Below are 13,533 nucleotides of genomic sequence, written 5' to 3'. Positions count from 1 at the left end.
GCTGAAGAAGTTGTACAGGTTTTGACAAACGTCTGAGTCAGAGGATAAAAATTACCATGACATAAAATGAACTGTTGACACGAGTCTTCAGAAATGTTTATCAAGACAAGCGAAAACGGGCGTCGCCGTTAAATTGGTTATTTTGGTTACTACATATAATATTTTTGTTCGGCAGTGTGAAACAAATCAAAAAGGCCGCCGGAGCGCCACTCCGGTGTTTCACTGAAACAGTCCGTCGGAATCAGCGCTGCGTCTTCAAAGTTCCCATGTACCACCACTGCTGCTGCTGCTGCTGCCCCTTTCACTAATAGTAATGGTCATACTAGTTTTATCAATACTAAATTGTGATTATTTATCTATTATTGTTTTGATTACATGTTATTGGTAAAATAAACACGTGACTGTGTGAGACCTTACTGGATGAGTTATGTTTTTACCAACTGTCAAAGAAAAAGCTACTGTTTCGTTCATAACCATTATAACCACAACATAGTCAGCTTTAAAAAGTGCGCCACTGTTGATGTATAAAATGCCATTTTATTAATCAAACAAATACAAAGATAAATATGAAATACAATTTTAATTTAAAAAGGAAAATGTTTAAAGGACTACTCGTATTGATTTCAGGGAACTTCTATGTCATAATGAAATATTCATCATTGAATATAAATATACCTCTAAAATACATAAATGTAGCCATGAAATAAATCCTGAAAAAAAATCCATACATACATACATACATACATACATACATACATACACACATACATACATACATACATACATACATACATACATACATACATACATACATACATACATACATACATACACACATACATACATACATACATACATACATACATACATTTTTCTTCTGAAAATGAGATTTTTTTCAAAGAACAACTCTTATTTATTTCAGGGGACTTCATGTCATAATGCCATATTTACACACTAATAGAAATATTCCTCTTATATACATTAACGTCGGCATTAAATAAACAATTAAATACATAAAAGAGGTAATAAATAAATAAATGCATGCATTTACATTTTTGAAATAACCTTTTTCCTTCTTATTTATTTCAGGTGACTTTTCTCTCGCGAGAATTGTGTGTTGTGCATTTATTTATTATTATTGAATAAAACGGCATTCCACATTCATAGGCTATCCACAGCAAAATGTAGTTTCTGAACTATGGAAAGTGAACTGTGTGGAAAAGGTTGTCAGTGTGTTGACTAATATTAATAAATAGGATGCTGTCTCTGGTAGACTGTTTTGATGAACTGGGTTTTGTCAGTGGAGTTTTAAACAGTGAGTAGCGGGCTGGATGGACCCATGCAGGACCGTCGGTACTTCCTGTGTGTAGTTCATTAGTGGCTCTGGATGGGCAGGGCCTCGCTGTCTGTCTCGCGCTGTATGGCGTGAGCGAGCGGCTGGTGGGCGCGCCCGCTGCGACGTTGCGGAGGCTTCAAGATGGCGGAAGCCCTGACAACTCAGGAGCAGCTGGTAAGGGTTTCTTGACGATTTTTTCCCTCATCTTCCCACCATGTTCAGTGTGTACACATATCATCTGCAGTTTCGTCTATCACCGGCGATTTTTTCCGTATATTTCGTCACATGGTTGTTCCGAGGAGCGCTGTGGAGTAGTAAACAGCCCTGGCCCGTTCGCACCCTCCGGTGTCGACTGACTCCGGTGTGAATGACAGTAGTTAGCATGTGTGTTAGCATGATGGCGTTTGCTAGTAGTAGAAGGGATCATTTAACCGGCTGTGCTTCTCAAATATTGGCTCCCCTGATAGTCCAGATTTACATGGAACACGCAGAAATGTTCATATTGCTAATGCTGACTAGCGTCACTTCATTACCTATGATTAGCCCCATACATGTGGTTTCTTGTGTCTTTAACGGTATCGTTAGCCATCCAGCTACCACATGTAACCTAGCCGCTAGCCGATAGCTATTGTTGACTTGCAGGGAATTTCCTCGACAGCTGTCTTGCTAGACGTTAAAAGTGGTAGTGGACAACTTGTGAAGGTTAAAAATGAACAACGGGTGATTGCCTAAATTATTGCTTGTGCTTATACACAATGACACGGTAAATAAAGAGCAAGATCAGGACTCTCGTCGTACAACGGGAGTGTTTGCTATGAACCTACTAACTAGCAGCGTCCTGTCTGTCGGATTTACGATCGAGAATTCACAGAAGTGATCCTCCGGTTCCTAGCATTGTTGTTGCCATCACTTTCTAGTAAAAGGGGTGGGCCTGACTTTGATAGCTCGTAACAAATGTCACTCAGCGACTGTGATGACAATATTAATTTACAGTTACTTGTTTAATCTTAATCTAACATTGACAAGGTTAATTGATCACTGAGTTAAATTACAGGACTGCTCCCCAGATTTACATATTTCTATCATGATAGCTAACATCCCTTTCTCGCGTCCAGTAACGTCAATCCGTTAACTACTTGCAGTACGAAACATTTGTAGCTTTAGGTCGCTCCTGAATTCAGCGACTTGTTGCCGGTTTTGATCATCCTGGTGTTGATGATCAGTTATTGTTACTGACATACAGTCAGTTTCTCATATGTATATCCGATTAAAAAGTTATTGTACCCCAAATCTGAAAAAAAACAACTCGCATCCTTGCGGTATATAAAATGTTAACCTATGAATATGTGTACTATTACTTGTAGGCCAACACGAGGGGTATCAAGAGCGCTAAAATAGGCCGTGTACCTTTCTTGTAATTACATAGATCTTATTTAATACCCTGCTTCTTCTGTCTCAATTAAAATGCTGTGTATATTTTGTATGTCATTATGTAGTACCTCCAATCGCAGCATTACTTAGCGTTTAGTTCAGGGTATGTCACAATGCCACAGATTTTTTAAAGTCCAGGTATTGCTATTTTATAATAACAATAAAAAAAGTAATGAATTGTGGGTAATACATTGCTAGTGCATGTCAGTTACGCACTAAGTATACATAGCCAGGAAAAGAAATGGAGCAGCAAATGCAGATTTTTACTGATCAAATGCCTCATGTTTCATGAGTCTGTCTCTTGTTGAAGCGTTGAGCAGATAAACTGCATCACAAGAAAAATGCTTCAAAATCTTGGCTTACCACATCTGCCAAAAAATTAATAGGGAAACCTTGATTTTGCTTTAATGTTGATATTTGATATCCATGTCTTTGTCCTTACATATAAGAGAGTATATTTTTTTCTTTAATAGCTGAATAGGTACTCTGTTGTACCCAATCTTGTACTCACAAAGTTTCAAGTTTGGAGGGCAGAAGCAACCTGATTGGGGTACAACAAGTAAACTGTTGTCTCATGGCATACGAGTGCTCTCATCCACGGCATCTTCCAGTGGCACAGCCGGCTGCTACCATCTGTATCACACGTTTTAGTAACTTTGGCAAGGAAGAAGCTGTAAAGCTGAGGGTGTTGATGGATTTGTGCATTTTCCTTCTCATGTCAGTTATCATTCTGATCACTTGTCTGCCTGTCTTTGTATTGCTCTGCTCCCTAAATGACAAGCTTTAATGTTTTTTCTTTTTCTGCTGATATTCTTACCACACACCCACAAGCTCACCTTTTCCCTTCCATCTAATCTCCCGTGTCCATCTAGGCTGTGGAGGAGTTCCTGAGTGAGGTGCGTAGCAGGGAGCAGCCTCACAGTGCTGGGCTCGTCTCCCAACCTACAGCTGTTAAGTTTCTTATGGCCCGCAAGTTTGACGTCTCCAGAGCCATCGATCTTTTCCAAGCGTACAAGGTACAGCATTGTTTTGACTGAAGTAAAACATCTGTTTACTAGGGCTGGTCCGAATAGCAATTTGTGTTCTCTGGATATTTGGCCCCAATTAATGACGAATATCCCAAATATTTGGGGGTGCCGTGCGGTGGTGGCGGGTGGGTATTCGTTGTGCTACTGAGCATTCGGTCCGATGGGGCAGGAGTGAGCGAAGATGGGAGATGGTGCCATCAGAGTTCACTGTACTGTATCCGCCGTCAGTGGCGCCGGGGGGGGGGGGATTAAAATTGATATCCTGATTCCAGCACAGCGAACGAATAGTCAGATATTTGGTTCCAGCCCTTGTTTACCTTCTTTGTTGTTGGCACAAACCTTAAAGGCATAATCTGTGATTTAAACAAAACATTGAACTTGCCACTAACATTAAAAGTACAATGCTTGAACTTGCTATTGTTCATAAATTAATAGTAAAGCAACTAGCAACTAAAAATGCAGGATATTAAAGTTTTTCTGATGCTGTTAAATAATTGCTTAGGTGCAATTTTTCCTGCATGCTAATGACTGTCCCCTTTCTGTCCTTTCTGTGTCATTCTGTATCCAAATTAGAACACAAGAATCAAAGAGGGCATCATCAATATCAACCCTGACGAGGAGCCGCTACGCTCTGAGCTGCTGAGTGGCAAATTTACAGTCCTGGTGAGTAATGAAGCAATTATGAGCCACTTAACAGAAAGGGACTCCAGTGTATTATTTTGCTGTTACCATATTAAATACAGAAAAAATGGTGCACATGGTGGTCATTAAGAAATTTTGTGTGTGTGTTCATGTCGCTGTACACGTGCATGCTATAATTGTGCCTTGTTATGAATACAAGTGGGGTATATATTGGTGTGTGTGTGATGACCTGTTGATGTTCTCACTAGCCTGGCCGTGATGCAAAGGGTGCTGCTCTGGCGCTGTTTACTGCCCGCCTCCATCGGCCAGACGTCACCACCCACAAAGCTGTGCTGCAGGCCATCATCTATCAGCTGGACAAAGCCATAGAGAGGTGAAGCTTTAATCATGTATACATGCAGCTCGTGTTTTCTTCGAACATTTCACCTTCTTGTTAATTCTGTCATATTAGATTTTTTTCCCCTTTCCTGTTCCCAGTTTTTACTTTAGTCTGTCTACTAGTTTAGATTTAAATTTGTCTCTCTAATAGACAGTGCTGTCAACATTCTCACACTTTTATTTTAATTTTCCTAAAACTACCCAAATGAAAATGGAACAAATTCACACTTACTTAATACATTGCTTTATTCCTAAATTTTCCTTGGCTGTCTTTTGTGAAAATGTATGTATTTGATATTGCAATAATCTTTTTTTGTAAATTAAGTTTAATTTTCAAAGGAAATTAAAACTGATAACTGAAAACATGAACACATCAACAGAAACCTGAATTTAACAGCACAGACTGATTAAAATGAGAAAATCATCTCATTAGTCTTTGTAAGTTTAATGAAACAAAAGGAACCAGATAATAAAATGAAAAATAATTCCTCTTTCATACAAAGAGACAAAAGTTCACTTATTATGCTTTGATTTTAATTCATAGTTAAAGAAGTATGCATAAACTATTAAATGAAACATACATTTTTTTTGAAATCTGTTAAATTATGCTTAAAGTGTGATGTTAAGGTATTTTAATCTGAAAGTCTTGCTCATTTCTTTCCAGTTTGCAAACTCAAAGAGACGGACTCATATTTATTTACGACATGACCAACTCCAGTTATGGAAATTTTGACTATGAGCTCTGTGTCAAGATTCTTAATTTGCTCAAGGTAAATATAATAAACATTCTCTGTTGCTTTCTCATGTGCCTTGCCTTTATTTTTTGGTGTTTTTTTAAAATTAATAACTTCTGCCTGATGTTTGTATTTTGCAGGGGGCCTTTCCAGCTCGTCTAAAATGTGTCTTCATTGTGTCATCCCCTCTTTGGTTTCGAGCACCTTTCGCGGTTCTCCGCCTCTTTGTGCGCGAGAAGCTGAGAGAAAGGGTAGGACTGTCTATTTATATCGAACATTTACATTTTAATGTCTAAGATGCTATTTTTTTTTTATTTTTATTTTTTATTTTTTAAAATGTGTTTTCTCTGTGCTCCATTTCCCAGGTATGCACGGTGAAAGCTCATGAGTTGGCCAGTCACATCCCAGTCTCCTCCCTCCCCGAGCATCTGGGTGGGACATCCCAGTACAGCCACGTGGCTTGGATCCAGTCGTGTGTTAACGTGCACACAAACACTGTTCAGGGTGACACACAAGAGCACGACACTCACGACTGTGTGGGAAGCCTGTTGCGCTCTTACAGCTTAGAGAACAGCAACACAAGCGTCGGTGCCACACTGTCCCACACCCACATAAATACACAGTTAGGTACTGAGCTAGCCATGGCTAACTCTAACTGTTACGATGATAGCAATGCCAACCCACACAACCACTGCGGAGTAATGGAGGGCAGGACTCGAGGCCTTGGCCAGTACCAACAGAGCCCAAATTCTGCTGCAGACAGGCCGCAGGGGAACCACCAACACTGGAACGGCTCAGCAGTCAGCGGAACCAACATGGCTGTTGGTGGCTCCAGCCCCAATGCTAACATGAATGGCCGTGGTTGCCAAGCTCCTCCCCAGTCAGACACACCCCCCGACACACCGCTTTCACAGAAAGGCGACGGGGAAGCAGTGGATGGCAAGGCAACAGACTCTGCCAATAGGGCTCAGAGAGAGGGTGTAAAGGCAGAAGATGAGGAGGGTGAAGAGGAGGAGGAAGGGGTGCCTCCGTTGCCTCAGAAATCTCTGCCTCGTCCACCCCACCAGCCTTCCTCACAGTCTCCGCCCCTGTCCTCATCATGGGATCCTGAGGATGAGAACCGCTGCTTGGAAGTGTCTGTTCACATGCCAGAGCAGGGAGGTATGACGGTGCATGAGCTGGTGGAGCATGTGAAGAGGAAGAAGAAGAAGGGGATCTATCAGGAGTATGAGGAGATCCGCAAGGAGCCACCAGCAGGCACCTTCGACTACTCCAAGTAAGATGACTCATGCTCGTTGTTCTGTGTGCTTCTGTGTGCTTCTGTCTCCAATGGTGGAGGAAAACTGTGAGAAAATGTCACGAGCCCATGATTCACAACTCACTTCTGCCCTTGCAGGAAATTATCCAATCAGATCAAGAACAGGTACAGCGATGTTCTCTGCCTGGACCAGTCACGAGTGCGACTTTGCCAGCTCTGTGATGATGAGGATGAGGTAATGATTAATTAATTTATTTCCTTGTTTTTGTGGCGTCTGGATAAATTGCATTCACGTTATTGTTTTGTGGATGAATGAAAGTTTGTAACTGTTTCCTGCTACTGACTTTGCTGTCAACATCGTCTTCAGTTTATGACCATGGTTTATCTTTTAACAACATTGGTTACTTTTTGGAAACAATAGCGTTGGCTGGATTTAGTTCTGTAAAGTCTGCTTGGCACTGTGAGATGATCAATAAAGGACTCCTTGCAAATACAACATGCGGAACATTGATGTTCTATCAACAGTTGCTTTGGATGAGATACGTGTTAGAATTGGCAGCTAAAGGAGAATCTAAAGATTGACTGCATGTGTTGCATGTATTAATGTACTACCTGACTCGAGTCCAAATGTATTCCCATTTACTGCAAGTAAATTCTGTACTCTATTCTATTATTAGTTGTATGTGTACAGTGTGTTCTTCTATAGGAGGCAGTAGATGTTAAGTCCAAGCTGTGAACCCCACACCTCCTCTGCTGTGTGTTTTACAGACATCAGATTACATTAATGCCAGTTTCATGGATGGGTACAAGAGGAGCAACGCCTACATTGCTACTCAGGGTGAGCAGCTGTTCACATAAACTCATGCCCTACTCTTTATTATCCTTGTATATTGCATTCTGGAGATGTTTTCCACTTTCTAAGAATTGTATTTCTTACATAAATAGTATTTATTAATTAACTTGCTTTAAACGGGGGGGAAAAAACAACTTCAATCCCTTAAACGGCACCAGTTCTCTTTTGTACACAGTTTTTCAAGGATTTTATTTCAGATCATTGTGATGATCATTGTTGGATAGGAGTCTAAACATCTGATGTACTTAAACCTTTTGCACATTGCTGTATTTTTACATTTGGTTTCTTCTCTAGGCCTAGTCTTTACCCTCAGTCATTTGTTGGGTACAGTCTGGTGTTACAATGATCTGACAGACTTTTGTGTTCTCCAGGTCCTTTGCCAAAAACCTTTGGTGACTTCTGGCGGATGGTTTGGGAACAAATGGTACTTATAATTGTCATGACCACCAGGTGAGACCCCACTTTAGATTTTTATGTAAACGTTGTCACCAAGTTTAATGCAACTTGTTTGAACAACGAAGTAGACTAAGTAAGCATCATTGATGGGCTGAGAATGAGATATAAAATATTAAACTCTGTGTGTCTCAGGGTGGTGGAGCGTGGGCGTGTCAAATGTGGTCAGTACTGGCCTCTTGAGGAGGGCAGAACTGAACAGCATGGATACTTCTTGGTCAGGAATACACACATCCAGGTGTTTCAGGACTTCAAACTCTCCCATCTTGAGCTTTACAACACGCAGGTAAGTCACACCTCTGAATTTAAAGTTATTTATAATTCTCGGAAAAGATGAGAGATATGACACAGATTACTCGAGATTGTCAGGTTGCCTTTGTCAGTATAGTCTGTTTGTAAGATATCACCATTTGACATATTGTGACAGGCTTACTCATGAGTAATATCTTAATGTCTTATATTATTTATCTCACTATATTCCAACATGAACTTGCCTGACCTTCTCTTAGTCTGGAGAGAGACGGGAAGTGTGCCACTACCTCTATGTCAGCTGGCCAGACTTTGGGGTGCCGAAGAGTGCTTCAGCTATGTTGGACTTCCGTGAGCATGTACTTCAAAGGAGGGAGGCTGCAGTCCAGAACCTGGGATCCAGCTGGAGGGGGTCTCCAGGGGGCCCCCCTGTGGTCGTGCACTGCAGTGCTGGCATTGGCCGCACAGGTAAACACTTACCTTATGGGGTTAAATTTAGTTTTACTAGTGATTTATTGGCCATTTAATCAGGAACACCTCTTCAAGCAAAAACTTCTCTGAATTGTGTGGCTCACCGCAGGCAGAATCCTGAGCTGGTGCTGATGTTAAACAGTTGAGTCAGATGGCCCTAATAAAGATGATAGCTTTAGTAGGGCTGTGCAGAGTTTCTGCACCAACACAGACCTTGCTTTATCCAACATTTTGCACATGACTTTTTTGCTGCAAAACTTTTTTTTTCTTTTAACTAAAACAATGTTCCAAAATGTTAAGTGTTTTTTAAACACAAGCAGTTGTACAAGAATTTTGCCTAAATTAGATACAGGGCCCAATTTTAATGCCAGCACAACAAGTAGTGCAAGCAGTGTTCTGACTGATAGTTTCCTGACCCTAAAACTTGTTTTACCCGGCTGTGAGGGTGTTTTTTTTTTGGTGCCAAATGTAGAGTGCCCAGTGCACAGGTGGGAGGAGAGCTGCAGACAGGTTGAATTGAAGCAGTGCAAAGTCAGTTGTTGGTGTTTTGATGGAAAATCTGTCTTAGACTTCAGGCTAAGAAAAGTCTCAGAATTACTTCTGTTTCTGGCACACTGTCAGTCTGCTGCTCCTTTGGTGATTTCAGTCAAGAGCAAACTAAGTACTCAGAACAAATATGTAACAATGAAAAAATAATGCATAAAATGAAAATAAACCAACTAGTAGATGCTTTTTAACTTGCCATAAAAAATTATAATTTACTTAGTTTAAAGCTGGAATATTAATAAAGACAGTTTGCACTGATCTGTAGATAAGTACAAATGATTCACAGTACCTGTCGACCACAGCTGCTTTGTACCGCGTGAAATGCCTCATTTTGAGTTAATTTTGTCGCTGGCAGCCATCTGAAGGCAGGAAGACACAATTTGATAAATCTTTAGCCTCTGATTTAAGCGTAGCAAAATGATTCATATTTTCGATTTTTTTTTCCCCACTTCTTTTTCCTTGTACAAAATAAAGGAAATCTCACGTTCTTCCCCTGCCTACAGATTTTAGGTGGTGTGTGTTCAGGTCATGTCAGTCTGCACCATCCATAAAGTAATAACATTTCCTTGAGCAACCTCTTTTTATTTGTTGAGCTGTTGTCCTCCTGCGTCACTATGACTGGCACAGCTATTTCAGAGCGATGAGACCAGTGATGTGTCCACCACACCCTCTGGTTTATGTTCAACTTCACACAGCCTTTCAGCACATCAAGCTGCTTCACTGACATGCACCAAAATAGCAGGTGCAGTTGGAGACCCCCTCATAGTTCATGCGCCCAAGGCCTCTTTGCACTTGTCGTCGTACGAACATGGGTAATATATAGCCCAGTGTCTGAAATTGTCATTTTAAATCAGAACCTCTTCCAAATACAAAAACTTGTGTGATCCTGAAACAAGTATGTAGGAGCCAGATTTCAGCAGAAAGATTTTGATTTTAGAAAGTGGAAGTATGATTTCCAGTTCAGCTTATTAGCCAACTTATGCAATATTCCAAATCACTAATAAATCTCAACATAGTCTTGAATCATGCGGCTGAGAATTCAGGCCACAGTAAAGGCATAGTAAGGTATGTCTGATCATGTGGTCACTGAGTAGCTTCTGGATTCAGTTTCAGGTTTTCCCTTCGTTGATTCTTTACTGTGACCTACTGTTTGTAATTTGGTCATTCTTTTTCATGTAACTTCTTTGTCTTGCTTTTCTTTAAGGCACATTCTGTACACTGGACATCTGCCTGTCCCGGCTGGAGGACATCGGCACAGTAGATGTCCGTCAGACGGTGCGGCGGATGCGTACGCAGAGGGCTTTCAGCATCCAGACCTGGGACCAGTACTACTTCTGCTACACAGCAGTCATGGAGTATGCCCAGCGGAATGGAAAACTGACCCCAGTGCAGTGGTCTGACTCGGACCTGGAGACTGATAGCGAGTGAGAGACACAAGGAGGGATTAACCTGACGAATGGGATGGTCAACCTAAGCAAAAGTCATAGGAATGAAAGAGTGAGGAGTGGTGTTTCAGAGTAGAGGAGGGAGATGACTCTTCTGCCACAAGAGAGAAGAGACAAAAGATGGTAGACTCCCACAGTTGCTCTTCCTTCCCGTGAATGAAGAGACAGAGGAGGTAAAGAGCTGCAGAAGAAAATACAGTGCAGCGAAAACTGTGCATCATCGATGAGCAAGCTGGCCTGCCAATTTCCGAGCCCCTTTTTATTTAGCAAACTACGGGGGTGGGGGGGGCTTGGCCTGCCCCGAACCGGTCTTGTTGACAAAAGCGTTGTACGAGTTGTAGCATTTTTATATTGACTTGCACATGAGGAATGACAAACTTGAACTTTACCCCTTGAAGCCCTCCAAACCCCAGTCTTTGTTCCTTTTTGTATTTCTCGTTTCTTTTCAACTCTGAACAAGTCTGTGATCGCAGATCAAATGTGAGGGGTATGAAAGGGTGAAACTTGAAAACATTTCTTTTTTTGTTTTGTGATTTTTATTTGTTTTAGGGGAAATGGTTCTCTGTGAGAGAATGGTTGTAAGTGATAGATCAGTGTGTGAGCCATTTAGTCCATTTCCATTTTTTCTTTAGTTTTCATGTTAATTTTTTTTCTATGGTGTATTTTCTATGTGTGTTTCATACTTGTGCATATGTAGACTAACTTTTCAAAGCCAAAGTCCTCACCCTGAATGCTTGGATGTACTCCTTACTGAGATATTATAGACTGAAGCCCATGTATATTCTTGTAACATACATTTATACATTATTGTGCATAATAACAACCTCTGAAATAAGAGCAAAAAAGCCTTGTTTAATATAATTGACTTAACCATGAGAAAAAATCCTATGTAGCGAGCCAGGCTATTACAAACTATAGAAAAGGAGTTCTGGTTTTAAACTGATATTGTATTGCAAATCTCTGATTTGTCAGGTCTAACATCATCTTTACTGTTGGAGCGTTCAGATTGGACGATCTTAAGTTATTTGGCCTTAACTTAATTCACTGCCTCGTCGTTCTCAGACCTGAACCATACCTTAAGCTGTACACTTTTATTTCCCCTGTCGTTCCTTCCCCCTTTTGAATCTTACTCCCTTGGTACCACAACTGTTGTGTTAGATTCTTGAGGTATATTCTGCCTCTGATAATTGTGCCTTCACGTTTTCCGTAGCTTAATGTCTCACTAGTATAATAACACCCAAACTAGTGCACTTGCATAGTACACATTAACTATGTGTCACACAGGACACCCACATTTTGCCTATTGTCCTGTACATAGCACACTACTTGCAAATAACAAGAAAGTAGTGAGTTATCTGGGAGTAAGCTCTGGTCTGAGACATGGCTATTCGTTTATCATTTGACCTCAGGGGGTAATTCTAGTGTTTTTTGCCTAGTGTCAAAGATCCGTTTCTGGGTTTGCCTCTGGTAAATTATCATTTAAGAAAAAAAAAAAAAAAACTATATCAACTTTATTTTGTATTTTTTACTGTATTGTATTCTACTGTATTTATGTCTTTGTACAACTTCTACAATATTGAAATCAGTGAATGTTGGTACGATGCTACAAAGAAAACAGACCAGTTATTGCATTTAATAAGCTGAACAAATCGGATGGGGAGTGAATATATTTTTTGTTGAAACTGAAGTGGAGAAATGTCACTTGCCATAGTATTTTCAGAGCTGACTTGGTGATTGTTCAATTTTAGGACAATAAGGGGAGGGGGGGTTATGGAAAGGGAGGGCCGAGCTAACAATTGTGTTTTTAGAGAGCTTATTGTTAAACTCAGTAACGATGACATTAACATCCGACTGTCTAGTCCCCTATGCCAAGGACAAAGCAAAAAAAAAAAAAAGAGCTATCAAGTGAAAAAAAAAAAAAAACAAGAAGCAAAAAATACAAGTTGCTGCCATTTCTGTTACTATACATATGAAGATAAAATGGGTTTAAGTTTATCAGCATGGAAAGAGAGCCTTGAATGTGTTTGGGGTAACGGTGTCCGACCGATTTAGTCAAGACGTAGATGGATATTTTTTGGTGAATGTGGACCCTGCATCCCTCAATGCCAAAGGCCCAGGCTCACCCTAAAGATTTTTTTTTTGTCCTATCACATCCTCAGCAGCCTACTAGCATGGACCTACCAGTGCAGCCTTGCATCCACGGACACAGAAAGACTCCAGAGCACCTCGGGAACATTACTAATGAATATGTATAGCTACAAAATGGGAGAGTGTGTATGTAAGAGAGTTTCGGTCCCCGTGCTACTTTTGATTTGTTTTATAAGAAACAGAATGCAATGTGCTTTTGTCATTGGTGTTCATTTAATGTTTCTTTCTGTGCTTTAAGTTCATGTGATTGAATTATGGCCTTTTACATGCTGTCAGCCCAGCTGTCCCATTAAAGCAATGGTCTTACTATCTTGAAAGAATACGAAGCCAGTGTGATCTCTTCTTGGCTGGTGTAGTGTGTAGAGTAAATGTGCAGAAACCTTTCAGTGCTTTGGGAGTTATGGGATTCCTTTTACACATAGGTTGAGTATGACTATTCTTGAACAATCAGTTGAATCGATTTTTGGTGTACAAGTAGGTTTAACTGTTTTTTTTCCACTTATGGAGAATAAACGAAAGCAGCCAGAGGCTCGCAGATACTGTTTCTATAGACGATGGTCA

The 13,533-nt window shown here is 40.6% G+C and overlaps 1 protein-coding gene across 1 annotated transcript; it reads left to right on the top strand.

The window, feature by feature from the left end:
* The first annotated feature begins 1,463 nt into the window (after positions 1-1,463).
* Positions 1,464-13,292, top strand: ptpn9b (protein tyrosine phosphatase non-receptor type 9b). The gene is made up of 13 exons (XM_008278433.1): positions 1,464-1,510; positions 3,640-3,783; positions 4,369-4,458; positions 4,686-4,810; positions 5,480-5,585; positions 5,690-5,800; positions 5,915-6,825; positions 6,946-7,042; positions 7,576-7,645; positions 8,032-8,110; positions 8,249-8,399; positions 8,623-8,830; positions 10,584-13,292. The coding sequence occupies exons 1-13, from the start codon at positions 1,478-1,480 to the stop codon at positions 10,805-10,807; spliced, it is 2,349 nt and encodes a 782-aa protein (XP_008276655.1). The 5' UTR covers positions 1,464-1,477; the 3' UTR covers positions 10,808-13,292.
* The last annotated feature ends 241 nt before the right edge of the window (positions 13,293-13,533 follow it).

This window comes from Stegastes partitus, unplaced genomic scaffold (assembly GCF_000690725.1).
Source record: "Stegastes partitus isolate 25-593 unplaced genomic scaffold, Stegastes_partitus-1.0.2 Scaffold123, whole genome shotgun sequence".
Taxonomy (NCBI): domain Eukaryota; kingdom Metazoa; phylum Chordata; class Actinopteri; family Pomacentridae; genus Stegastes; species Stegastes partitus.
This window is presented reverse-complemented; position numbering and strand designations above follow the sequence as displayed.